General features: G+C 39.8%; 1 protein-coding gene across 1 annotated transcript; it reads left to right on the top strand.

The window, feature by feature from the left end:
- Positions 1–3,857: 3,857 nt before the first annotated feature.
- GFPT2 (glutamine-fructose-6-phosphate transaminase 2) lies at positions 3,858–24,305 on the top strand. Its single transcript, XM_006263530.4, has 19 exons — positions 3,858–3,933; positions 7,703–7,810; positions 8,435–8,533; positions 9,204–9,329; positions 11,760–11,818; positions 12,251–12,385; positions 13,258–13,319; positions 14,586–14,665; positions 15,050–15,167; positions 15,563–15,726; positions 16,340–16,435; positions 16,533–16,630; positions 17,007–17,127; positions 17,477–17,634; positions 17,738–17,852; positions 19,495–19,622; positions 20,198–20,365; positions 20,919–21,080; positions 21,736–24,305. The coding sequence occupies exons 1-19, from the start codon at positions 3,927–3,929 to the stop codon at positions 21,778–21,780; spliced, it is 2,049 nt and encodes a 682-aa protein (XP_006263592.1). The 5' UTR covers positions 3,858–3,926; the 3' UTR covers positions 21,781–24,305.
- The last annotated feature ends 1,808 nt before the right edge of the window (positions 24,306–26,113 follow it).

Genomic DNA, 26,113 nt, shown 5'->3' with positions numbered 1-26,113 from the left:
CAGTGAAGTGAACAAGTGTCATGCCTTAGGCTAGATTCTAAATCCCTGACTTTCTTCTTACCCTGATTGCACCAGGGCACAAATTCCAGAGCTGTGTTATGCAGCATTGGAACCACTTATGCTAGTTTTGCATGAATGTAACTTCACAGACCTAAATGAAGTGATTTTGTAGTTGACATGGATATACCTTCTAAAGCAAAAGCTTCCAAAATCAGGTTTCAGTTGCAAGTGGGAGACTCTTTAGTCCTACTTTAATTTTTTAAGAGCTAAGCACCCAGAATTAGTTAGTAGGAATTCTGACACCATATGCTTTTCTTGGGAGGAATAGGTGGAACAGGAGGTGAAAGCAGGCTACCAGTCAAGCCCAGGATAGATTGTGTGGTGTATACACACATCATCACCTTTTTAGCTTCTTAACTTTTTTGCATTTGAGCAAGACAAACTTCCTGTGAGGTCCAGCTCATCACTGTCCCCCACCTGTTTCTCCAACCTGTACATCCTTTCAGCACAAACATTGCACCGTATGTGGCAGAATTCTGATAACTTCAAGGGGATATATATGCATTTAAATAAAGGCAGCCCATTGCCTTTCTCTCTGACAGTGATATTTAGCTAAATTGTTGTTAGAGCAAGAAAATCTCGGCATGCATGCCAAATTGAGGACAAATCTGAGGACAAATTTGGTTAGAGCGCATGAATTCTCAGAAACTGTGGTACTCATTCATCCGCACTAATTTCAAGTGTAAAATAAGAAAAAGTATAGTTAACAATGTTTTACAACCCAGCTAAAAATCACAGAATTGTTTGAGTTGGAAGGGAACTCTGCAGCGTCATCCAGTCCACCCCCTGCATCATAGAAGGAGTCTTTTCATTATCCTTAAATAAAGATAGGATGGTGTCAAGTCATTCATATTGCCAGCGAAAGATTATAAAACCAGCCTGGACAGTTTGTTCCATTGCCTAATTGCGTTTCCTAAAATTTTCCTGATATTTATCCTAAATTGTCCTTTCTGAAGTTGACGCCCATTATTACTCGTTCTGTCCACGTTAACTAATAAGAACGTTTAGTCTCTTCCCTCTTCAGAACCCCCTGTATTTACAGACAGTTATTGATAGGGACATGCAGGCTGTCTGGAGGCTGGGATGATGTGGAAACAGACATTTGGATGAATACTGGAATCTCTTCAAGCTGCAAAAAGGGAGTTAGGCCTTCTCAAAATGCTACCACTGTTTTACTGATGTGTGAGCTGATCAAATAATCTAAGAATAGACTTTCCCCACTGCCTTCATAGCATCTGACATACAAAAAACTACAACTCTTGGTTCCAAAATGATACCTTTTATTAGATCAACTGGAAATGGCAAGAAAACTGTCCTTTTCTGCAAGCTTTCGGAATCAAAGTCCCTTCATCAGGCTCTGGGAAAAGTGTAGATGGTACAAAATGGTAAAAAGTCCCCATAGGTAGGAAATAAACTTCATTTTTGCACAGAGGGAGCTGAAGATGGAAGGCTGTCCCTCTGGGTCCATGAGAGTGTCTTTGTGAGCTGTGCTGAATAGCTCTTTGATGTGCTGATCAGGTAGAATTCCTTCTCTGGAGGTGTCAGATGGCACGCAGGGAGGCAAAAAAACTTCCTTGGTGTTCTGCAGTGAAGTTTAAATTCCAAAATTGGCTAAAATTCGGCATCTTCCATGTTTCTGGGCACTTTCATCTCTGATCCCAGAGTAAACCAGGGAATACATGCAAAAAATGAATCGTTCCAACTGGAAACAGTAATTAGCCAAACTTGCTTGACTCTGTGAGGGTTGGTATAGATTTGGCTTAGGTTTTTAATAAAGGATGGTATTGGTTAATTTGATCAAAACTGCTTGTTATCATGTCAGATTAGGAACTGGTCTGAATTTAGCCCCAGGTCTTTTTTCCCTTGGATTTAAACCCCCCATTCCTAAATGTGCAATCCACTTGGCAATTTTGTTGGTCTATTTTTAAATTGCTCAAATTTCTCTCTCTTTAATACATGTCCCCAGCTGTTGCAGAGTACACTGGAATTGCTGAATCTTGCTGACTTTATATAGGACACACAAAACTTTCTCAGCTCTCTTGACTTTGAGATGCTCATAAATAAGGTCAGAAAGGACCATTGTGATTCTGACCTCCTTAAAATAAACACATCCTAGTTGAGTGGCTCCTTTGTGCAGACAATACACTAATCAGGTTTACTGTCTTCTAATTTAGGAATGACAAGGCTAAGTGGCCTCAGACACAGCTCAGACTGACAGCTTCTTGCTCACTATCCCTCTGCAATTTGACCCCTCACCATTAATTAATGCATTCAATCTTTATGCTAGTGTCCATCCAGTTTCTAATGGTTCTGGCTTACTGTTATTCCTCTGGTGGTATTTTTTAATGGGAATGTCCTGTAGAATCATATCCAGTGCTTTGCTAAAGGGAAACACGCTTGCACATTTTTACGCTTGTAAGACAGTTAGTGTGCGAGATGCTTTTTGAGAAATGTAGGCTGCCTATTAAGTATATTCATAGGTTCGCATTAGTTAAGATGAACAATATCTGCCAACTGCATTATTAGTATGCTACAGTACTGCCAAAATAATTGGGTTAAGGTGAGGGCCTCGTTAAATTAGGAACGGTGGAAAGACCAGGACAGTTCCCTCTCCGAAGCGAGGCAGTGTAAATGGGCAGTACAAACCACGGAGGGGAGACGGGACCAGAGGCAAAGGACTCGGGCGAGGCCGCACAGCGGGGCAGGCGGTAGCAGACCTGGGATTGCCGGCCGACCGAACCGCTCTGCCTCGAGGAGCAAAACGTTTGTTCTCACGACGCGCTGCCTTTACTTCTTGCATAGCCGGGATAATGGAAACGGACTTCATTTCACTTCCTCGTGCTCACGGCCTAGCTTAAAGCTTTCTGCTTCAAATCAACCTCCCCCTCCCTTATGATTTTTTTTAATTACACTTGTTTTGCAACGACTCAATTTCGATCTAAAAATCGAAAAGTTCCCCTTTACTGTTCGTTTGCCGAGGTTTTTTTTCAATTAACGATTTTTTTTTTTAAATTAAATTTGGTTTGCAAGGACTACATTTCGATCTAAACTCGAAAAATTCCCCTTTACCGTGACTTTTGCTGAGGTTTGGGGAGTACAGGCAGTCCTCAGACTTACGACACAACTGGCTCCTGAACACCGTGTCGTAAGTCGAAACGTAACTCGGCGCCGATTTCCCCACAGGAACAATGTTATCAATGGGGGATCGGTTCCTGAACTGAGGCCCGATACCCTATTTTCACCAAAAATAACCCAGAATTTTGTACTCAATCAATTATAGATGAGTCCTATAGCGACAGTAACGCATTTATATTGTAAACAGCAATTGTATTGCGTTGGAAGGACTGTTTTGTGGTGGCTTTGCCGGACGTTTCGAAGGCTTCGTGGCTGGAGGCTTCTCGGGAGTCCGGCCCGCGGGTTTTCGCGGCGTCCCGTCCGCCGTCTCGAGGAAGTCTGGACAGACGGGAGAGGAGAGGAGGGACACGGCGGTGGCGCCGAAAGGCGTCAGGGAGTCGAGGCGGGGTGTCCGTCTCGAAACGCCGCGAGTCGAACGCTGCCTGTGCTGCACGTGTGTTGGGTCACAGGTGGAACCGCCGCGCCTCACCAACGACACCTCGGGCCAATCCGGGTTTTTATTAAACCGCATTAAGCAGCGCCAGGACGGTCGGTAAGAGGCAGCATCCCAGAAGGAGGAATGCTGCGGAGCCGGAGGAGGCAGGCCTTGTCCCGCCGCTCTGCGGCGCGGCTTGGGGCTGGCCGCGGGGCGGGGCGGGGCGGGGCGGAGGCCGGGCCGCTCTTATAATAGGCGGCGGCTGCGGCGGCGGCGTGAGGAGGCGGCGGTGGTGGTGGTGGCTGCGTGCGGCGCCATGTGCGGTGAGTGGCGGGCGCGGGCAGGGCCTGACAGGAGCGCGGCTCTGAGGAAGGGCTGCGGGGCCCGCGTTTGACAGCCGCCTCCTTCCTGCTCCCTCGCGGGGGCCCAGAGGCCCGGGGGGTTCATATGACGAGAGTTCAGGCGTTTCTAGTGCGAGGGAGGCGGGTTCGGGGCACTGCTCTCTCTAGGGTGACTTGGAAGCCGTTTGACAAGCGCTTTCTGTAAGAACGGGCAGCGTTTAAAAAGTTGCTGGAGCCACTTCGAAGGGATGGGCTCTGTCCCGTTCGCTTGAAGTCACTCGAACGTCCTGGCAGCTTTCAAGCTTTAAAACTAGGCGCCCCCGTGTTTGCCAGGTGCGTTTTAACGACGCCAGTCTGCGCCGTGTAACGATGACAGCGCTCTCGCGTGGCCTCGTCGCCGCGTGTGCAAGCCCCCGTGGGTTTAAAAATGGCAGCCGGGGTGCTTTTATCTAAACCGTGTCACGTAAAGCATCCCGTGGCCAGGTTGAAACCTGCAGGGTGTCTCCAGGGACCGCGCCGGTTTGAAACGCCCCACCACCTGTGCACATGTATAAGCGGCCTGGATAAACGCCAGAGTCATTTTTCCGTTGCAGGACAGATCCGTAGTGAGCTAGGTGAGCTCTTGCCGCTTATGGCATTTTCCTAGGAAAGACGCTCAGAAACCTTTTTCCCCCCCTTGTCCTGATGCTTGCCTTTCGCAGCAGAGAAAGCAAAAGTCCAGACAGCTGGCGAGCTGAAAGGAGAGGTAGGTGTTCGTGAGGCTTAAGCAGGCACAGAGACGGAGACTAGTTTTGTGAGAGGCAGCGTGCCTCCTTCCTGGTGGCAATGCAGGATTGTGAAACCCTGCTCAGAAGCGAGTCGCTTCCACATTGCAGTGATGCCTGGTATCAGTTGTATAGCAAATACAACCGCTCTAAGGGCAAAGGACCAGTAACCCCGTTAAATGTTCTTTGAGTAGCTGTAATGGGATATAAAAAATACCCAGTTCTACCTTTATATTTAAAATTGCTCGCTTAAAATGCGTGCTAGTGAAGTGAGGCCATCGCTTCAAATAGCTTTACCTGATCTAACGAAGCTGTGATATCACTTTACACAATCATTTTTTATTTTTATTAGAAATTCTCTTGGAAACTGCAGCTCCCTAATTGAACAGTTTGGGAAGTCACAGAAGTAATTTCAGATGAAATGGGATTTGTGCATGAGAGAAACTTGTGAAATTAGTCATTTGCTTAAACTGCCAGATGGAGCTACCCTACTAGAAATATGGCTAAACTTTTTGGGGGGGGGGTTTCTGTAGAAGAGTTAAGCACCATAAATCTGGCAAAAAAAAAAAAAAAAAAGGATTACTGAGAAGAAAGTGTGTGTGTGAAAGAGGAAGTAGTAGATAAGTCTTATTCCTGACTTATTTCCTTCTGGTAAAAAATAAATACATTTGCAGTATGTTCTTTGACAACCCAGGCGGCACTTATCTCTTTCAGTGTAATAGCCTCTAGTAGCGTCTGAGTCTCCTAGTTCATGTGTGTGGGTGGATGTGTGGCTAGAGCTCCTTAGAAACAAGGATCTTTTTAACAATTACTGCACACTGGTAGCATTGTAAAGGCATTCCCAGAGGAAGCTTTTCCTAGAGCTTTGTATAGTCATAAAGACGCCACTCTGAACATATGAGCCTGGTGCGTCTTTGAATGTGTTGTGAAATCTGGCTTAGAAAGTGGTGTTGGATCTGAAAAGAGGTACAGAGCAATATTCTGGAATGATGTTAAGACATTTTGTATTTTTAAATTTCCAGGAGCCTTAGAGGCAGCAAGTGCTAGAGAACTGTAAGCAACTGTCTGGAAATTATGATCAGCAAATCCTTGATCTAAGGTGGTTTTATGTGCAACAAACCTGCAGATGTTATTTCCAAGAGATCTGTGGAAGAGCAGCTTTTGAAATGAGTTCAGGCATCTTTTTTATGTTTAACTACTGTAGCATGTTATGGCCTCCGAACATCTTGCTATTAAACCGATGGACACTTTTTAGAAATGGTTAGGGTCAAATAGGTACTTTGAGTCCCTCTTCTGTAGCAGAGATGGAGTTTTGAAACTTAATTAGTTTCTTTGAGGTTAGTCTAAAATACTGCAGCCTGTAACACTAAAGTTGTCCAATTGCTGGTGTACAGCCAGTAACATTATTGGCTTTACTCCTACATGTGGGGACTAATCAATTAGACCTGACATGTTCAACAACTGTATCTTCACTATGACTTCCTTAGTTTTGGAGGACCAGTGGGAGGTATAAATAACATTTTTGTGCTCTCAGTAGCTATAATTGAAGAGGTAAAACCATTACATTTTCAGCACAGACTAATGTGAATTAGTCTTCGATATTACGCATTTGTTAAAGAGAACAGTTTTTTCCAGTCAAACTGTTCCTTCCCTTCAAAGCTGAACCGCCACATGCTTGCTTGGTGCAGGGTTCACAATGATTTACTGATTGTCTAGTTTACATAATTTATTATACCAAATTCATTAACATTTTAAGTAGGGTTGGAGCCATGATGATCCAGGAAATGTAGCAGAAGCAAGGATTTTATTGTTTTTTCTGATACTTTTTTTAGACCAACTGTATAGTTGGGAGAGCTGCTGGATAGCCTTTTGGGCATTGCGCTCTTCCTTAAGTCTGCAAGAGACTTGAGAATGGGTACTTGACTTGGGTTCCTTGTCTGTTTTCCTTTGTCCCTTGCTTTCTGTCCTTTGCTTCCGATTTCATTTCTGTTTTATTCCCTAGTTTTCCCCTCCTGTTCCCTGTTAAAGTGACTGCTGCATACCGTTTTCAGCAGGAGCCTTTCAAAAATAGTTCCTGTGCTCAGAGTCCCTACCCTGGAGCATTTTGGGCCCTGACCTTGATTACAAACATTGCCTTGTACTAGTGCAGTGAATATACTCCTTCTTCATGAGATGTCTAGTTTTAGACCTGGAAACGCAGTCAATCACAATGCTCCCATTCTCTGCTACAGTCTGCATGGGGAGTTGGGGGATTTAAAAAAAAATTTTTTTGCAGTTTGGGCATTAACTGCTACTGTTATTTGGAGATCTCACTGAAGAGAGTGATAGTCTAAAAGTTCCCTAGAACCAGGAATGTTTAATTTTGTGACATTGATATTTGGAGCTAATAAAGAGCTTTAAATCCATCTCTGCAGGTATCCCAATAGACTATAAGGCTAAGTACAGATAGTTAAAAAGCCCAAGGCTGAGTCTATTCAATCTTTACAGGTTAGTCTAAGCTGCATAGATTGAGCCGATAAGCAAGTGAACAGTTTATTTTGATTCTGCAAATGCAGCCATGTGCCTGCAGTGGCCCAGACCAGAAGCCGTGGGGCGCTAGAGCATGCCTTCCTGCTGCTTTGGAACAGACCGCTTGGGCCATGGCTAGCCCGCCCACCCTGCGTGAGGGGGAGGGGGCATGCAGGGGAGATGCATTTTGGGATGCTTGGGGGGCTGTGAGTTGACTTGAATCTGGAGGGGATCTAGGACAGATCCTAAATCAGTTAAGTTCAATAAACCTACCTAAATTAGTTAAGTTTGATGCTACATGCATCCAGGTTTATTTTAAACCGGTTTCAGCAATTTTGAAAGCAGTTTATGTGCACTGAATTTCGGTTGTGTTACAGATTTGAAATGGCTTCCCATCACTTACACTGGTTTATGTGCAATTTCTGTTCCTAGCCTAAATGTTGACTTTCTGCTCTTTTGTCCCCTATTTCATTAAATAGGAATCTTTGCTTATCTGAACTACAGAGTACCTCGGACTCGGAAGGAGATATTTGAGACTCTGATCAAAGGACTTGAGAGACTAGAATACAGAGGATATGACTCAGCAGGTACCTCACCTTGTCCTAAAAATGCATGTGTATATGATTGCAACTGCTCGGTACTTGCATTATTTCAATCCAAGATGATCTTTACAATTTCTAACCAAGACATTTGGATGTTGAATTTTTATTTGTGTAGTATTTTCTCATCCAAATTTTATTCTATTGCCATGAAAGAGCAAAGATTGAGACCTGTGATTTAATTACATGTTCAGTTTAGTTGTTTTAGAACATGTAATTGAAGCAAGCAGAATGAAGGAAATGGATACCTACTGTAATTTTTGTTGAACTTCTAGTGTGAAGTATGTTTGAAGACTTATCAATTGATAGGCTTATCAAGTCACTTTAATCTTGAAGTGTTAATATCACTGACAAAATCTGAGGTCCTTATTCAGGCAAAACTTTGGTCAGTTTCAGTGGGTATTTAAACCTGTATTGCCTTTTCAGGTGAACCGTAATCTGATTTGAATAGCCATTTGTAGAAGACTAGAAGCATCCCTTTGAAGGCTAACTTTGTTGTAGAGCCTTTGCATTTGCATGCGATTGTCTGTCTAATCTTAGGTTGGATTTTTCTGAATAAGATGCACTCCCTTCCTTTTAAAAAAACACTTGCCGATGTGTTCTGAATTCTAGGTGTTGCCATTGATGGAAATGATAATAAAGATAAAGAGAGGTTCATCAAACTGGTCAAGAAAAGAGGAAAGGTAAAGGCCCTGGATGAAGAATTATACAGTGAGTTTAAAATTCCTTTTGATTTTATACTCCTGATGATAGCTGTAGATTAGCAAAAAAGTTAAACTATTGATTTCTATGGTTTAAAAACAAAGCTGTTAATGGCATTATATAACCAGCATTAGGTTGTTGAGTAGTTTTTGTTCAGAGACACTAGCTTTTACAAAGTAGGCTTATCTTTGTGCAGTAGGGGTTTAGTGGAGGTACAATAGTATGAGAGCTCACCAATAAGCTAACTGTTCATTTTTGAACTATCACTGTGCCCTCTGAAATCTAAGCTCTCTTATAAGAAGACATGCATATGAATTCATATTCTGACAGAGCTTTGGCCATATTGTACAGCATTTCCAAGCAGTTAATCTTCACACATCAACTCTATGGATCCCTTCCTCCTACAAAGAACTTAAGTCTTATTTTTAATAAATATTTGTTTATATTGTAATGTTATGGTCAGTTTACCTAGTTTATAATTGTTAGTATAGGCTGAAAAATAGCTCCATATTAGCAAAATGTTTCCCACATGCACTTAAAACTACCCAAGGCTTAGTGTCATGAAATCAAATAAAGTTAAAAACCACTTAGGATCTTTACAGGTAAAATTTAAATCCAACAAGGTTCTGTTAGTCTTGTGTTTGTGTGACATTTAACGAACTGACTTTCTTCTGCACAGAACAAGATGGTCTGGACCTAAAGGTAGACTTTGAAACACATTTTGGAATTGCTCACACTCGTTGGGCAACCCATGGAGTCCCCAGTGTAGTAAACAGTCACCCTCAGAGATCAGGTAAAGGGAATGGTAAGTATCATTCGTGTCAGTTTGGAATTGTTTATGAATTTGTTATGGCAGAAAAGATCTCAGTCTAGATTACTCTAAAACTGCCAAAGTATGCATGAATTCTGATAGGCTACGCTCATTCATCAGTGACCTTGTCAAACAGACATTTCTTTCCACTAGAGAATATATTTTGACTTGGCAAAGCAGTCTAACTGCTCTAATTATTACTCACAGAGAAGTTTTATTTAACGGGAAACTTATTTCTCAAACATGATACAAATGGAATAGAATAATAAAGGATACACATTTGTTTGAATGATTCACCGTTGGTTTATTAGAAGCTCAACACAACTTGAGCCCTAATGTATCATAATTAATGCAGAGAAATGTCTTATTGGGCCAACAGTATCCAGGAGGTAACTATGCTTTAGTCCATTGATATTTTGAAGAGCAACTTAGCCCAATGGAGGTGTAAAATATTTAACGATATTTTTACTGCACAGTATGATAAACTTCAAACTTAATACCAATTCAAATATTTTAATAGGCTGCTATCTAGAAAAAATAGTGTGTGTGGTTGGTTTGTTTTTTTTTGGTTTGGTTTGTGTTTTTTGTTTTTTTTTTTTTTCCTGTTAATGCATTTAATGCTTCCAAGTATGTGTATTTTAGTGTTCTTATGAATAGTTGAGATGTTTTTAACTGGATTGTTACGCAGAACCATTTTTTTAAAATGCAGGCTAAATTGAATACAATTGACCCAAAATTGGAAAGAGTGATATTATGATTAAGGCAGACGAGTTTGTTTGTTTTTTTTGTGTAAAGGCGATATATTTTATTAGACCAACTAAAAAGTTGGAAAAATTATCCTTTGCAAGCTTTCAGGCACAAATGCCCTTCAGGCATAGGTAGAGTCTGTTGGTGTTTGTATGCTCTTCTGGGTGGAATGGAAGCCAATATGCAAAATGCAGGTCTGTGAAAATGCAAATGTGAGGGGATGGAAGACCATAGGTGTGAGGCAGGTAGGTGTGGGGGAGTAGAAGGGGGGGGAATATTGACCGAGTGATATAATGTAGCTGGTAAAATGTAGAGGTTACTTGGCGTTATTGGATGGAAGGCAGGTTATAACGTGCCATAAATCCAATGTCTGTAGTTAGTCTATAATTTTTTTTTTTTTTTTTTAGTTTTTTTTTTTTTTTAAATCCAGTAGATTTATGAAGTGGAGTTTGTAGGTTTGTCTATGAAAGGTGTCTTGTAAATTTCCTTTTGAGGATTAGAATTGAAGAATTGGAGAGAGAGTGGTTTAATATTAGAAATAGCTCCATATTAGCAAAATGTTCCCCACAGGCACTTAAACTGTCCAAGGCTCAGTGTCATGAAAGCAAATGTTTTATAATTGTTGTAGTACAAAGATAAGATACACATGGTCTCTGCCCTATAAGCTTCCTTGAATATAAATCAATCTTTTTGGATTGCCTTAAATAGGGCACTTCATCTTCAGAACAACTTGGTACCCATAGAGGCCTTTACGAGGGGTATCTTTAGTTTTTTCTTGAATGCTCAGCTCGGGAACAGTGATTCAGTTATGCCAAAAAAAACCTAAAGTGGATGAGTAGTAGGTAACAGAATGCTTTTGTGGGTCTGAAGAAATAGAGAGACCCAAATTCAAAATTATTTATTCCTTCTCCCTACTATCCTAAAACTTGCTTCTGCTTAATATTTGGCTACTTTAGCTCCCATACAAGTACCAGAGTAAGATCTTTAGAATTTCTGGCCCTTGACTTTGTTCTGTAGCCAAAAAACCCCCCAAAACAACTCCAGTTTGGGAGTGATGGGATGATGGACAATAAAGAAGTAAACGTCTTCTCAGAAGTACTTTAACTTAAAAAAAATAGTCTATACAGGGTTGAGATGTCCATCCAGACAAAAATGCTGTCTGGTTGAGATGACAGAGTAAAATGGCATCATGGTTTCTGGCCGTCTTTGTATAATGTGTTAACAATCCAGCAATCTGGCTAAAGTGCAAAAAATGTTTTAGCATAACTATGAATAAACATCTAACAAAGTTGATAAAGGTTGCTATTAATATCTAATCTGTTCTATTTTTAAAACTGTGTGCGAATTGGAGGAAAACAAATTCTTATTTGAAAAACAGGATATAATGCTCAAATAAGATTTGTAAACTGATGAAGTGTATTTACATATAGGCTGTCAGGGAAGAGAAAAGGGGAGAAACGTCCACGCTGTGATGGTGGAGACCATAAAACTACTTCCAGTGCTTAGGTCTTAGTAAGTTGGTCTGCAGATGATAACTCTTAGGTTGGATAGAGCCTGCCAAAGGTGCTACAGTACACCCTAATTACGAAAGTGTTGCAGGAATAACAAAAATGTAAGATGCTTCTGTGTGCATGGAGTTTACACTTTGCTCTCTTATTTGTTGACTCTTCCTTTCAGAATTTGTTGTTATCCATAATGGAATCATCACAAACTATAAGGATCTGAGAAAATTTCTGGTAGGTTTTATAACTGTGTGACTAATTCCAAAATTAAAATACTGATATAAAATAATTGTTTATCCATTTCTCCTAACTTCTGAAGGGATTGAAATAACACTTTTGTTGTTTACAATTGAAAAGTGGTATTGCAACAGAGGTTGCCTGCTGGAGTTGCACAGGACCCGGCACAATACAGCCTAGTTTCCTTATGCTGGAGAAGGATAGAAGGCCAATTTTCTCTTATTTTTATATATGTTTGAAAATAGTGAGGTTATGATTAGTTCAGTCTTTTCTCTAAGTGGTAAATTGCAGCCTAGTGTGATCCTCCCAAGCTGTCCGTTTTAATGATTTATTACCTTCTGGTGTGATGACACCAATTGAAAAACACCAGGGTTTCCTTCCTGAGGAAGAAAATGCTTATTTTGTCTTTGATTATATCTCACATTCCAGGAAAGCAAAGGCTATGAGTTTGAATCTGAAACCGATACAGAAACCATCCCCAAACTAATCAAATATATATATGACAACAGAGAGACCGAGGACATCAGCTTTTCAGCATTGGTGGAAAGAGTTATTCAGCAGCTGGTAAGTGTGATAAAAGGAAACTGCTTGAATTGCAGTAGTGTCTACTATAGTAAAGAATCTCAGCACTTTATATTTGGAGTTAACAAGGTATGTTGGTTCATGGATGGTGAGAGGCTGCTACTGTTTAGCCACTGCTTGGAGGCAGAACTGGGGGACGGGTGAGCTTGTTAGCATGTTCCCTACCTACCTTGATGACTCTGGATCCTGAACACAGAGCTGTAGAGCAATTCCAGATCAACCTTACTTACCTTAAGAGTCTCTTTAATGTTGCGTAAAACACCAGGATTTTGTTTTTAGGCATTATTGTTATTTTTTAACGTTAAATTGGTCTTAGATGGCTTCCAAGAGATGGTTTTGTTTTTTTGTTTCTGTTTTTTTCCTTTTAAAAAACACAACCCCAACAGAACCCAAACTGAGCCAGGCCGCACATTTATGTCAAAGTGGAATAAAAAGTATTTGATCTATAACTTCAGCATACAAACATGGGCAGTATTGCCAATTTATTGTCTAATACACACAAATATCTATTTGTAGATCCCCAGCAGTGCTAGGAAATGCACCTGTCAGGGCTTTACAGAGACTTATATTAAAAGTATTTATTTTTATGGGTAAAACTGAGAATCTAGTTTCCTATAAAAAGTGCCCTTCTCACTATCTGGATAATGCATGGTATATTTATTGGTCTTTTACTTGTTCTACTGTATTTGCTGACCTCTTGGATGGTACAATCTGACTGCCAGGAAGAAATTCCTGATAGTGGTAATGAGCTACGCCTAAAATCATTTCAGGAAGAGGGGCCCCAGATTAATGAAGATTTGACTCATTTGTATAACTCAGTTCAGGGTTTTTCCTTTTGTTTGTATGGTTTCTAGGAAGGTGCTTTTGCCTTGGTTTTCAAGAGCAGCCATTATCTGGGTGAAGCTGTTGCTGCCAGGTTAGTGAAAATCCAAAAAATATTTTTTGTGTTATGTACTGAAATACACTGTGAATGAATAACCATAATTAGAGCATTTGACCATTTTATTTTCTATACACATTAATAATCCTTTGATCAGACATAACTTGCAAACAAAAATTGAAAACAATGAAATGCAGAGGACTATGACTTACGTTAATTAGTGTGTTATAAAAATTCTGTGTCCATGTTAAGCGTCGTTAGTCGGCATCTGGGTTCAGGACCATGAACTGTCCCTCAGTTCCCTTGGCACATCTTCCAGTCAGCTGTTTAATCTAACTGATTTGACATTCACAAGCTTTTCTTCCTTGCCAAAACTGCTGAATTCCAAGGGATTAAATAACTGCCTTTCAGATTCATTCTGAAAGATTTACCTATAAACGTACAATTAGTTTTTGAAGAAATAATTGTGAAAAATATGAATTAATCATTTTGTAATTGCAGCTGAAGAACAGTCAGATGATTGCTAAAGTAGGCTGACTTGATGCATTTCACTTGGTGTTAAATTTTTAATGTGATATGTATGAATGCAGTGTAAAATAATGAAGTATGAAATGGTACACCTGTGTGCTGTAGAACACTGAGAAGCTCAGTTTGCCTTCTGTTTCCAAAGTGCTTTTCTTTGGACAAGCTCTTTTTTCATTTGATAGCAGATTGAAAAAGGAAAGAAGACTGGTGTGCTTTGACTTCATTTTGAATAAATGCTGTGAATTGTATATTCATTCAAGTTGGCTAGAAGCCTGTTGGGTTAATACATTATGTAAATGCTGGCATGCAGCTCTAGTCCAAGACAAAACTCATGATAGTGTTGAGTTGCCTAAACTCTGCTTCTATTTCTGGTTGGAAAACCAATTTTCAGGATAGGTTAAAGGCATACTAAAGTGGCAACTGGTGCATCATGGTGATGGGAAAACTGTGTTGGTTTATTGAAGAAGTCCAAGTGTATGGTGTCCTAGCTTTACCAAAGGCATTATAAAGATGAAAACAAATGCATCTTTCCAAGCCTGATCTTATAATTGGGAATGCAAGTTTAGCCTTCCATCTTGTCAGTATTCCATATGCCTTATTTTGTTTTCTACAGTTGCAAAGCAGGGAACGGAACATCATGTAGCTGGGTGGTGGGCGGGGGAACATCCGTCACCCTGTGAAGTTGGAAGGGGTGTGACCTTCCAACCCTGCAGATTTTAAGTAGATCTCCCTATATAAAGTACGTCATAGCTAATGTGTTCCTTGTTGCATTCATAGGAGAGGAAGTCCTCTACTCATTGGAGTTCGCAGCAAATACAAGCTTTCCACTGAACAGATTTCTGTCCTGTATAGGTCATGTAAGTGAAAATATTTGTAAGTTACAGTAGTTATTCTCTTTGTGATGACAGCTAACAGAACCTTAGCAGGAATTTTTTTTCATAATCAAATTAAATTCAAGGTGTATTGCTACTCCCTTAGAAGTGAAGTTAATGATTTCTGTACTCTGTGTATTTATTGATTTGTTTTTGAGTGAAGAGTTTTTGTTACTGACAGTTCCCATTTTTATCCTATTGTTTATAAATGCCTACTGGGAATGCATCACTTTCTAAAAGGATAGACTACTTGTAAATGTAATATAGATGTCCATATCTTATCTTTATAGCTTACAAGTTTTTTCAGCCAGGTAGGTTCCTTACTTCAGATTGGTCTAGCTTGGATTCATGTCCCATTTCGTTTAACAGGCAACATTGAAAACGTGAAGAATATATGCAAGACCCGAATGAAAAGATTGGATGGTTCTACCTACCTTCATGCTGTTGGAGATAAAGCAGTAGAATTTTTCTTTGCTTCTGATGCAAGGTAATACATGACACTATTTTTGCTTGTCATTTAGGAGCGATACAGTAATGGAAATCTTACCTATTAATTCAGTGCCACATGTTTGTGATTTGGTAGTAAACTATTTTGTTATGGAGACTTGCAAAGCTCAACTAATGATTAATTGACTGGATAAAGCAGGGAAAATGACAGTTTGAAGGTGGTAAAGGGCACAGATTTTTCAACCATGTGTTACTGATAAGTAACTGTCAGTCTGGAACCTTTCTGGCGCTGTTCTGAAGTGTATCAAATGCAGGGAGGCAAGTTAAGCTTAAGTAGCCCTCACCAGCACATGTTATCTTTGTTTCTTAATCTTATTGCTTCTTCATACTAAAACATTGTTCCGAATTTAAATCTTTCTATTTACGTTTCTTCAGCGCCATCATTGAACACACCAACAGAGTAATCTTCCTAGAAGATGATGATATTGCAGCAGTAACTGATGGGAAACTTTCTATCCATCGACTGAAACGTTCAGCTAGTGATGACCCCTCTCGAGCCATCCAGACTTTGCAGATGGAATTGCAGCAAATAATGAAGGGTAAGTTGGAACACCTTAAAAAATAACATTTACAGGTAGGTAGTCTGATATTGGCTTGGGGAATTGACATGCAAGAAAGTTGCCAAATCCTCACATAATGACCTTGTACCTATGTTTCTAGTATGCTAAAGTAATTCCTGGGAGCTGGCAATTTTAAGACTTGTGACCAGATCAGGCTAGGCTGATTCAAGCTCTCTCTCTGTAGGTATTAAATCTGTGACTACAGGATAGCAGATACCTACAACACTTAAACATTGTATAGAATTAAATGTAATCATTCTTAAGATGCTCAGTGCTAGGAAGTTTGCACTGATCCCTCAGAAGTTTAATAAAGCATCTCAGAATCTTGGTAACAAGCAAGAAAATGACCAGAATTTCTTTTAAAATTTAATTAGACTTTTAACATTTTAAAACACTTTAATTGAGCAAGTGGCCCACTCTCTGTTATACCAGAGTCTCTCCCCATTAGCAAATATTGGAGACTTACAGCCTCCGTGAAACTCTCAGAATATGACTGGGCAGTTTAAAAAAAAAACAAAACAAAGTTCTCCAATAGAATTAAAATTGAAATGAAAACCAACTTAAATCTGTTTCTTAATGTGTCTCTAAATAGGTAACTTCAGTGCATTTATGCAGAAAGAAATCTTTGAACAACCAGAATCTGTTGTCAATACCATGAGAGGCAGAGTGAATTTTGAGAACAGTACTGGTAAGTCAATGTGATGACAAAAAAATGGATTAGAATAAAAATATATATGTAGCTGAAATCTACTTTTTTTTTTTTTCTTTTGTTGGGAATGCTACAGTTCTGTTGGGTGGTCTTAAGGATCATTTGAAAGAAATCAGGAGGTGCCGCCGACTGATCATCATTGGTTGTGGAACCAGTTATCATGCTGCAGTAGCTGTAAGTTCAACCTGCTCTAAAATATGGGGGATACTTAGTTTTTATGGTTTAGAGAACAGCTTTTTTTCTTTCTTTCAAACTGAGCCCCGGGTGAGGGAATTGGACTTTTATGCATCTTGCTTCCTCTTCCCCTTAGTACCTTTTATTAAAATAGCTCTACTGTAATCTGCCATGCTATAAATTAATCCTTTGCTTTTTGATGTTGCAGTTAGTAGTTAGAGCTGCCTTATTTCTTGGTAATAAGACACAAGATTTCATTAATTCCTATTAAATTCTGTAACTTTGTAGCTTGGTTTGTTTTGTTTCTTTTTCCTTAATATAGCTATTCACTCTAATGCTTAATGTTAATAAATGCTTTTTTGCTTATTGACTATAGACTCGACAAGTGCTGGAAGAATTGACAGAGCTGCCTGTGATGGTGGAACTTGCTAGCGACTTCCTGGACAGAAACACTCCTGTATTCAGGGATGATGTGTGCTTCTTTGTCAGTCAGTCAGGTGAGTTACTCTGACTGTTCCTCCTTTATCTGAGTGGAGACATGCAGAGAAGTGTATGCAATAAACAAAGCTTATTTCTATCTCCATACTTAAATTTAGAGTAAACGAGGAGGATTAATAGTAATGGTTCTCTGTATTGGATGCAGGGGTAGTTTCAAGCTTGAATTAAATAAACAACTGGTGGGTGCCGAAACTAGGTCTAAGTGTAAATGTTCTATCCAGCTGCAGCTTGTACAAAACTGGGTTCAGTAGGTTAGAGCTTCAAGTACCCTTATAATATAGTTTCTAAGATGCCTTTTTTTGTTGGTCCTGTATTAAACATATATGATAAACTGTACGTGTTCCATAGGTGAGACTGCAGATACACTTATGGCCTTGCGGTATTGTAAGGAACGTCGAGCTTTGACGGTTGGCATTACAAATACTGTGGGAAGCTCAATATCCAGAGATACTGACTGTGGTGTACATATCAATGCAGGCCCAGAGATAGGTGTGGCAAGCACAAAGGTAACTATTCACTGAGTGGCTTTTATACCTTTCTTCTGTGGAAGCCAGTGAGATGTTTTAGTAATATGCTTCTGTGGAGCACTGACATTCTGTCTGTCTGCAGGCTTACACCAGCCAGTTCATCTCTCTTGTAATGTTTGGCCTGATGATGTCTGAAGACAGAATTTCCCTGCAGAAAAGGAGACAGGAGATCATCAGTGGGCTGCAATCATTACCAGGTGTAATAACTTCTACAGTTTTTCGTTCTGTTTTTTCCTTTTGTTTCTGTGATGATGAGTGCTGTTAAAGAAGTACACCTTGATAAAAGCAAATCTTGTTCATTATCTTCATGAAAGACTAGCAGTGTTATGCAGACAACTCCTTTACAACAACCAGCAGCTCTCTCTGCTTTCAAGTGGTCTGAGTTTTGAATAACAAAACATGTGCTCTAATGTTTCAGTTTCCAGTAACTGTTCTCTTAGAGGCTGTATACTAATCCCGCAGCTTGTTTCCTATTCCAAATATTGGTGCCTGAAGGATAGGGGCTTATTAATGCGGTGGGATTTTTTTCCTTTTATTTTATAAAATAATTTTTTAACTAATTTGAAGTGGTGTTAATAATGACATTATTTTTAAAAGTAGCAGCCCATGTGGCTCTGAATACTCCTTTTGGTCCACCCTCTCCCACCCCTTTTATGGTTTAAGTCTATTTTCTATCAGTCAGAGATACTTTTTTGTGTGGGAAATTGAAGTCCTTGACCAATTAAACAATATACTGATTGAAATGTGAGCAGATGGGACTAATGCAGTTCAGTTGATCTTTTACAACTATTTTGCATGTCTTCTTTCCCAATCAACTGCAAATTATTTTTACTTATCCTAGGATAGCAGCAGGCAGCTAAAATACAGTTTAAATGGATCAACTGATGCAGAATTATAAGCAGCAAGTCTTTTCCTTTTCCTTCCACCCCAAAGAGATTCCACCCTTTTGAAATAGTATGATAGTTCATATGCCCATGCCCTTGCTTACTATATTGGAAAACTGATGGTTGTAAAACTGAAATTGATACATCATCACCTGAAGGCAGTAACACAGTATTTGGTGGTACATGAAATAATAAACTGGAACACAGTTTTTATTCTATTCTTAGTTACAGTTGAGTGGTGTTGGCCCCCACCCCTGTGCCCCCTTCCTTGCACACAACATTCCTTTTTTTTAATTTGTTAAGGAAATGTTACTATTTTCAGTGCTGATATAAAAAAATCAAGCTTATTTTAAGCTCATGTCAAGATGAGAAGTATAAGAATTACACTTAGAAATACAAAGGGAGTGATTTAAATTATCTCTTGGTTTCAAATGTATAAGTGCCACTTAAATCTATTCAGGGGTATAGGTTGTAGACATGTTGGTCTTAGGCAGGGGCAGGCAATTATTTTGGGTGGATGGCCACTTACTGAGTTTTGGCACGCCATCGAAGGCCGTGTGACAGGCAGCCTGGGGCAGATCAATACTTTATTTTCTAAATTTTTTTAGGAGTCCTGTGGGCCAGATGCAATGTGGCCCGTGGGCCACATTTTGCCTGCCCCTGGTCTAAGGACATAGGCAGACAACGTTCTTTGGGTAAATCTGCTATCTTTTAATAGACTAACTTCCAAATATTTAAGTTGGTCTAATAAAAGATATCTGAACTTTGTCTACTTAGATCCATGAGAGTCCAAGGCGCATTTACAAAGCTGCAAAGCTTTGAAGTTTAAGTGAATGCAGCTACGAACCTATCTGTTACTGCCTCATTGAAACAAATCTTAATGTAGTTTTGGTAAATTAATAACAATGCAGGAAATGGCAGTTAGGTTAATCCTCTTTGTATGTGATTTTGACAGAGATGATTAAAGAAGTCCTGTCCTTGGATGAGAAGATACATGATTTGGCTCTTGAATTGTACAAACAGAGATCGCTTTTAGTGATGGGTCGTGGTTATAATTATGCTACTTGTCTGGAAGGAGCATTGGTATGTATGCTTATGAGTATCACATCTAAAGCTTTACCCTTTTTTCTTCTTTTGTTTCCTTTCCATTGCTCTTTTCACTTTTTGTAAATTTAACTGCAAGAAGGAAACATCTGGAGAAGACCTCTTTTCCCTACTTTAATGTGTATGGGCCTTTTTTTGCACCATTTCAGTAAACCTCTCTTGTTAGGACTAGCGAGATGTGACAATATATCTTTCTGGTCACTAATCACCATATCTCGAGACACAAGTGCTTCTAAAATGTAAACTTTATTCAAGATAACCTAGAAAAAGGATTAAAAATAAACAAACTGCTTGTTTCTCTGTTATCTCTAGGAAACAAAGACTCCTATTGATTTCAGGCAAACTTGATCCAGCAAATATGACAGTTTTGCCAGAAGCAAGGGTGGGAACCAATTTTGTTGTAGAATGAGATAAACCAACTGCTGGAAAGAATTTATTAAAAAATATGAGCTTATTTCCATGTTTAAATAGCGGACACTTGGTATCTGTGTTTTGCCTTCTGAAGCTTTTATTTGGCACTTGGCATGAATGTAACTCTGGCATTTGCTTTCTAGAAAATCAAGGAAATCACATACATGCATTCTGAAGGTATCTTGGCTGGTGAACTGAAGCATGGGCCACTGGCCCTTATTGATAAGCAAATGCCTGTTATCATGGTAATTATGAAGGATCCCTGCTTCAACAAATGCCAGAATGCTTTGCAACAGATCACTGCTCGACAGGTAACTTGAACAACATCAGCTGGATAGAGGTTCTGCATGCTGAAATGCGTTGCTACTGACAGCACTTCAGAAACGCCGTGTCTTGGTGTTTGTCTAGTCCTCAAAGATGGCAAGTGCTCACCCTTTGATTATACCATAATATTAAAGATGGATGCCAGTGATGAGGACTGACCAATTAAAAATGCAGGTGGAATTATGTTGGTGATCTGCAGTGCTAGAAGTTCAAATTGTAAATACCATGTAACAAGCAAAAGGTCTTGTTTTCTCATAAATAGTAGGTAGGCATTGTCATCATCATTCTTACTATCTGTTTGAGTAAGCTCAAAATATATTGAATGCATTTGAAAGCTTAGCACCATGGGGCACTTACACACATACAGGGAGGCTGCTCTGTAATTCCAGCGTGTTGGAGCAGGCTCAATTTTAATTGAGTTTGCTGAAGCGTGGAAATTTTACCGCACTCCAGCGTCATGTGTATCGGCATCCCCATGCTGAAAAATGGTGGTGGGGTGCTTTAACCTAAGTAATCTTATTAGTAATATCTTATTTACAGGGTCGCCCAATCATTTTGTGTTCTAAAGAAGATACAGAAAGCTCAAAATATGCATACAAAACTATTGAGCTGCCACACACAGTTGACTGTCTCCAAGGGGTTCTGAGTGTTATTCCCCTCCAGCTGCTTTCATTCCACCTGGCTGTTCTCAGAGGATATGATGTAAGTGTCTTTTATCTTTAGGTACTCCAATTTGAACAGTTGGAGAAGCACTGCAGTGAACTTCCTTCTGCCTCCCACCAGCTTAATGCGAGAGGAATAGTTGCACAGAGTTTCTAGCAAGAGAATAGCTATATTCTAATTAGCTGAGCTAGAATTCTAGTAAAACCCCCTGAAAATATGTTTAGCTTCTTTTAACTGGGAAAATAAAACTAAATGTTCAGTAGTAAAACTGAATGAGAGCAGTACCTAGAATGAAGATTTCCCTCTATTTTTCAGTAAACAATATGAAAGTAGGAAGTAAAATTTACCCAAAGAAATTGTGACGCTTGTCTGATACTTTATTAACCAATGCTAAGTGTTTGAATAAGCTTAAGACTGATGCCTATGCTTTTGAGAGTTGTACCCTGTCATGGCAATTCATATTTTTGCAATCGAATTGCAAGGAAACTTCTAACGTTTGCAGATTTTAAAATCTCCAGCACTTTTTGCATGTCTAGGTTGTGTTTTGGCTAGCTAGGACAGATAAGGTGTGGAATTAATTCAGGGATGGGTGGTGGGGTGTGTGCACACGCATGTGCAGACAGGTTGAATCAATTAACAGATACAGAAAGTTGCTTTACTCAATCATGTACTGAAAATCTGTTCTTCATTCCAGGTGGATTTTCCAAGAAACCTGGCCAAATCTGTGACAGTGGAATAAACACCCTGCAACTTTTGTCACCAAACTTCTAAATTTGTATTCTACAAATGTATTGTTATTCATTGAGTACACAACTTTCTAAGTAGAATGATGATATTGTTAACTGGAAAGTGTTGAGGAAGGTTGGCTTGTTTGTTTTTTAACTTGTTCTGACACCCGTTTTTAAAAGCTTTTGATGTGCCTTGTACCCAAGTGCTTTTGCTTACAGCAAATGTTTCTCTAAATAACTAATATTGCCAAAAGAGAAAGAAAGGAAATCATTGTTTACACATGGTATAGTGAATGACGTTTTCTACTATTGTGCAATATATATATACAGCTCTGTTTTAGAGTAACTGTGAACACTTTTAGCCAACACTACTTTAACTAGTTTTAAAAACAATGTATTTATAAGTACAGTTGTATAGCTTTAAGTTATTATTTTTTTTAGTATGTTGCTCATCTGTAGCATTGTTTAATGCCCTGAATGTATATCCTGAGCATGGTAACATTTATTCATTTGTGTACAGGGTCATTGTTATGGTCTTGTATTTCAGCTTTGATCTGGAACTCTATGGGCACTTTTTTACATGTGCCCTGGGGGTGGGGGAGAGGCATCGCTTTAATTAAAGCGGCTCTGAGAGCCACTCTAATTAAAGCACAGCAGTGTCTTGTATATCAGTGGCCCTTGCACTTCAAAATGGCAGCGGGGGCACTTGAACTAAAGCTCATTGAATGAACTTCAGTTCAAATACCTCCACCACCTTTTTGAAGTGTGGGGACACTGCACGAGATGCAGGAAGCTGCTGGAGCGCAGTAATTACCATGCTCCGAGAGACTCCATTTAATCGAGTCTGCTCTGACACAGTGTAATTAGACAGGTTGGAGCAGCCTCTGCGCTTGTGTACAGACATCCTGTAGCTGTTTTTTCTTTCTCTTGGTCTCCTTTCTAACTGTTTTTTGCCATTTTCTGTTAACTATTTGTTACCTCAACTTCTTTGACGGAAATCTATTTGGAGATATTCAAACTTCAGCTTTATTTAACCAACCAACCAATCAACATTATTAACTCATTGAATTTTTTTACCACATACATAGTCCCAGTTTTGATTCATTTGACATGTAAAGTATAACAAAATAAGGCAATGGTATTTTCAAGTGGATTACTATACTTCTGTTGGAGATTGTACAATCAAATTACTATGCAATTAAAGAAAACGGATCATGTAAACTCTTATGTGCAATCTTTTACCAACTCCTTCCTCTTCCAGTTAACTATTCTTGAGTACAGTTGCATCTGACTCCACACGTGGAGTTTTCTTCACTGATGGGTTTTGTATCAGACAAAAAATGAAAGCACTTCATGAAGTTTGTGGAAAGGGAGGAATAGTTTTGGAAAAGGAGGAATAGTTTTGTGCTTAAGGCACCTGGTTAGGTTTCAAAATATGAATCCAAATCTCAGATGTGCTGCTGGATTTATGTGACATTGGGCAAAAAATCTCTGTGTCCTAAATGGGGACATTACAGATGGTCCTATTCTTTCTACTATCTTTCCTCTGCCACCTAGTAAGCTGCAAAACTCCTCTGGGGCAAGGACTGTCTTAAAATTTGTGTACTTGGTACAAAGGGAACCCCAGTCTGAACTTATTCCTTATTAATGTATACACATAATGTAGCCATAATATCTGTTTTGTACAAAAACTTGGCATCTTTATAACCTTTTTCTGTACTCCTTATCAATCTAAAAGCTACATCTTTTGGGTGCAGTAGTATCTCCTGCACACACTGAATTTTATAGATGTAGTTGAACTATTAACTCTGTATATTCTGTCTTCCTTTGAGTTGGCTGAGCTAAAAAGACATTTCGCACAATTTTTAAACAGGAAGGTACATTTTGTATTTCACCACTTATTATTTGTGGCCATAATAACACTTTTTATGCTTTTTGTGCCAAGCAAAACCTCACCAGAGATGAATACTTTTAAAACGGTTTGAACCTACCATCTCCTGGTTACGCTCGTGCTGATGAGCAGGATTTAGATCTAGCTTCTCTTGCTGGGAAAGGTCTAAAAGAGGATTTGTTTCTTGCTGGACATCCTGAAGAGCACAAAGCGTCTCTTCTCTAACAGTGACCGGTTTTGTATGCTTCAAAGAACAAAGAACTTTTAACCAACGGAGCTGGACAAGTGTCATATATGTACTGAATTACTGAGACTTTTTTTTGCCCTTACTGCTGATCATCTCCTTCCCCAAAGCAATGATGATCAGTGTGACATTGCAACTTTAATCTTACTGAGCATTGCTAATAATTTTAAGTGGTTAAATCAAAGATTTCAGAAGCCAAGACCAGAAGGGTGGTGTGACTTTCTTTTTTTCCCCTCTTCTTCCAAATTCTTCCTCCTATATTCAAAAGGTGGGGGAAAAGGCAGTGCACATGCACATGACTTACAGTGCATCATCTTTTGTTAAAATTTGCTCATTGCTTAAAGAAAAGTGAGTGGCTTCAATACAAAAGGCTGAACTTTAATAAAAGAAATGAAAAAACAGACTATGGATATATTTATCTGCAAAAAAAATTGCACTTCATGTGTACATTACGTGAACATATTTGTGGAGTAGCACCAAGAAGTCTATTGTAATACCCTGTCCCTTTTGAGGCTTATAAGTGAATTGCTCTAATGGTTTGTCATATTAAAACACTCACAAATTACCATCATTCTAGTTTTTGTAGGTGACTTAATGGTTCACACAAGTTCTTGAGTAGAAAACATTTTTTCCTTTATATAAATACAATATATTCCTCTGCAGGTTGGCTTTTAAATTGAGATGTTTGAATACTTACAATTTAATGGCTTTAAGTGCTGCAGTAGCTTTTTGTACTAGAGCAGTTTCTGATAGCTCCTTTTAAGGTGCTTCGCTTTCTTATAAAGAGGGCTTTGAAAGGTAAAAAAAACACAGTAAAATATGATATGCATCCCTGGCTGAAGCTGAGGTTGTCAGGGGCTAGTCGTGGAGAGGGCTGTTTCTTTGGAGCCACTAATTTTCTTGCCTTTTAATGAAATGCAGTACTAAGACTAGACTGTAAAGCAATGAAAGCAGATTATTTTTGTTTTTTAATTTATAACTTTTAAATTCAAGTAAGGAGAGAATAAATACATGGGGAAATCTTAAAGGAGAGAATAAATAGGAAATCCTAAGTAAGGAGAAAATAAATAAATGGGAAACCGTGCCCTACTTGGGTTTAAAGAATAGACTCAGTTCTTTTTTAAACAGGTAGCAAGCAAAAATAGTAGTTTTTGAGGTATAGGAAAAGAGAAGAAATGCATGGATGAGATGTTACTGAGATTTTTTGGATGGAGGAAGGAACAGCTGTGAGGGCACACACATTCCCTCCAAAGCTTTCGTGGCTCATTTATTCCTTCAAGCCACAAACAAGGATTACATTTTGCAAATAAAAATGGGAATTGGGGGTACAGCTTCTGAACTGGTGCTTCCTGGACCTTAAATGTTGGAGAGCGGCAAGAGGGAGAGGGGGAAAAACACCTTGGCAAGACCCAGTTTGCTCTCCCGTCCAGCGTTCGCTCCTTGCCATGGCATGCCGGGAGCCGCGGGGTGAGGGGGACCGGCGGTCTGATCCGCTTAATGGCAGTTCTTTTGTTTTTTCTCTTGTGAATTACAGAAAATATACAGTATCTATTATTAACTCCATTTTTTTTAAATGAGGGACAGGCGGGCGGACCAGGCAATGCCATTTTTTTCTTCCTGGTGGATGCATTGTGGTAAAGAAGAGAGGTTGAGGTCACCACCTCGGGCAGCGTCATTTGTAGCAGTCTCTTGGTTTTCAGAGACCGCATCTTGCGGTGCAGCGGCAGGCGGCTTCTTCACTGCCGCCCCCGTGTCACGGGGCCGCGTCCTCCTCCCGCCTCGCCTGGCAGCGCTTCCTGGGTGGAGCAGGGTGACGGCACCCGGGGGTTTTGGTGACAGCTGCTGACACTGCCTCGCCTCACCCTGGCAGTTGGATGGGGGGGGTGACATCACCTCAGCTGACAACGGTGATTTGCCGTGTAAATAGCCCATCATTTGGCAGTGCACTTAGGTGTGTGGTGACATCACCAAGCTGGGGGCAGTTTGACGTGGGTGATGACATCAAGCTGGGGGCAGTTTGACATGGGTGATGACATTAAGCTAGGGGCAGTTTGACATGGGATGACATCACTAAGCTGGGGGCAGTTTGAAGTGGAATAACATCACCAAGCTGGGGGCAGTTTGATGTGAGTGATGACATCACCGAGATGTGGCAGTTTGATATGGGCGATGACATCAAGCTGGGGGCAGTTTGACATGGGATGACATC

The sequence above is a fragment of the Alligator mississippiensis genome, chromosome 9 (assembly GCF_030867095.1).
Source record: "Alligator mississippiensis isolate rAllMis1 chromosome 9, rAllMis1, whole genome shotgun sequence".
NCBI classification, from domain to species: Eukaryota; Metazoa; Chordata; order Crocodylia; family Alligatoridae; genus Alligator; species Alligator mississippiensis.
Note: the sequence above shows the minus strand (reverse complement) of the source record. Positions and strands in the feature narration are given on the sequence as shown.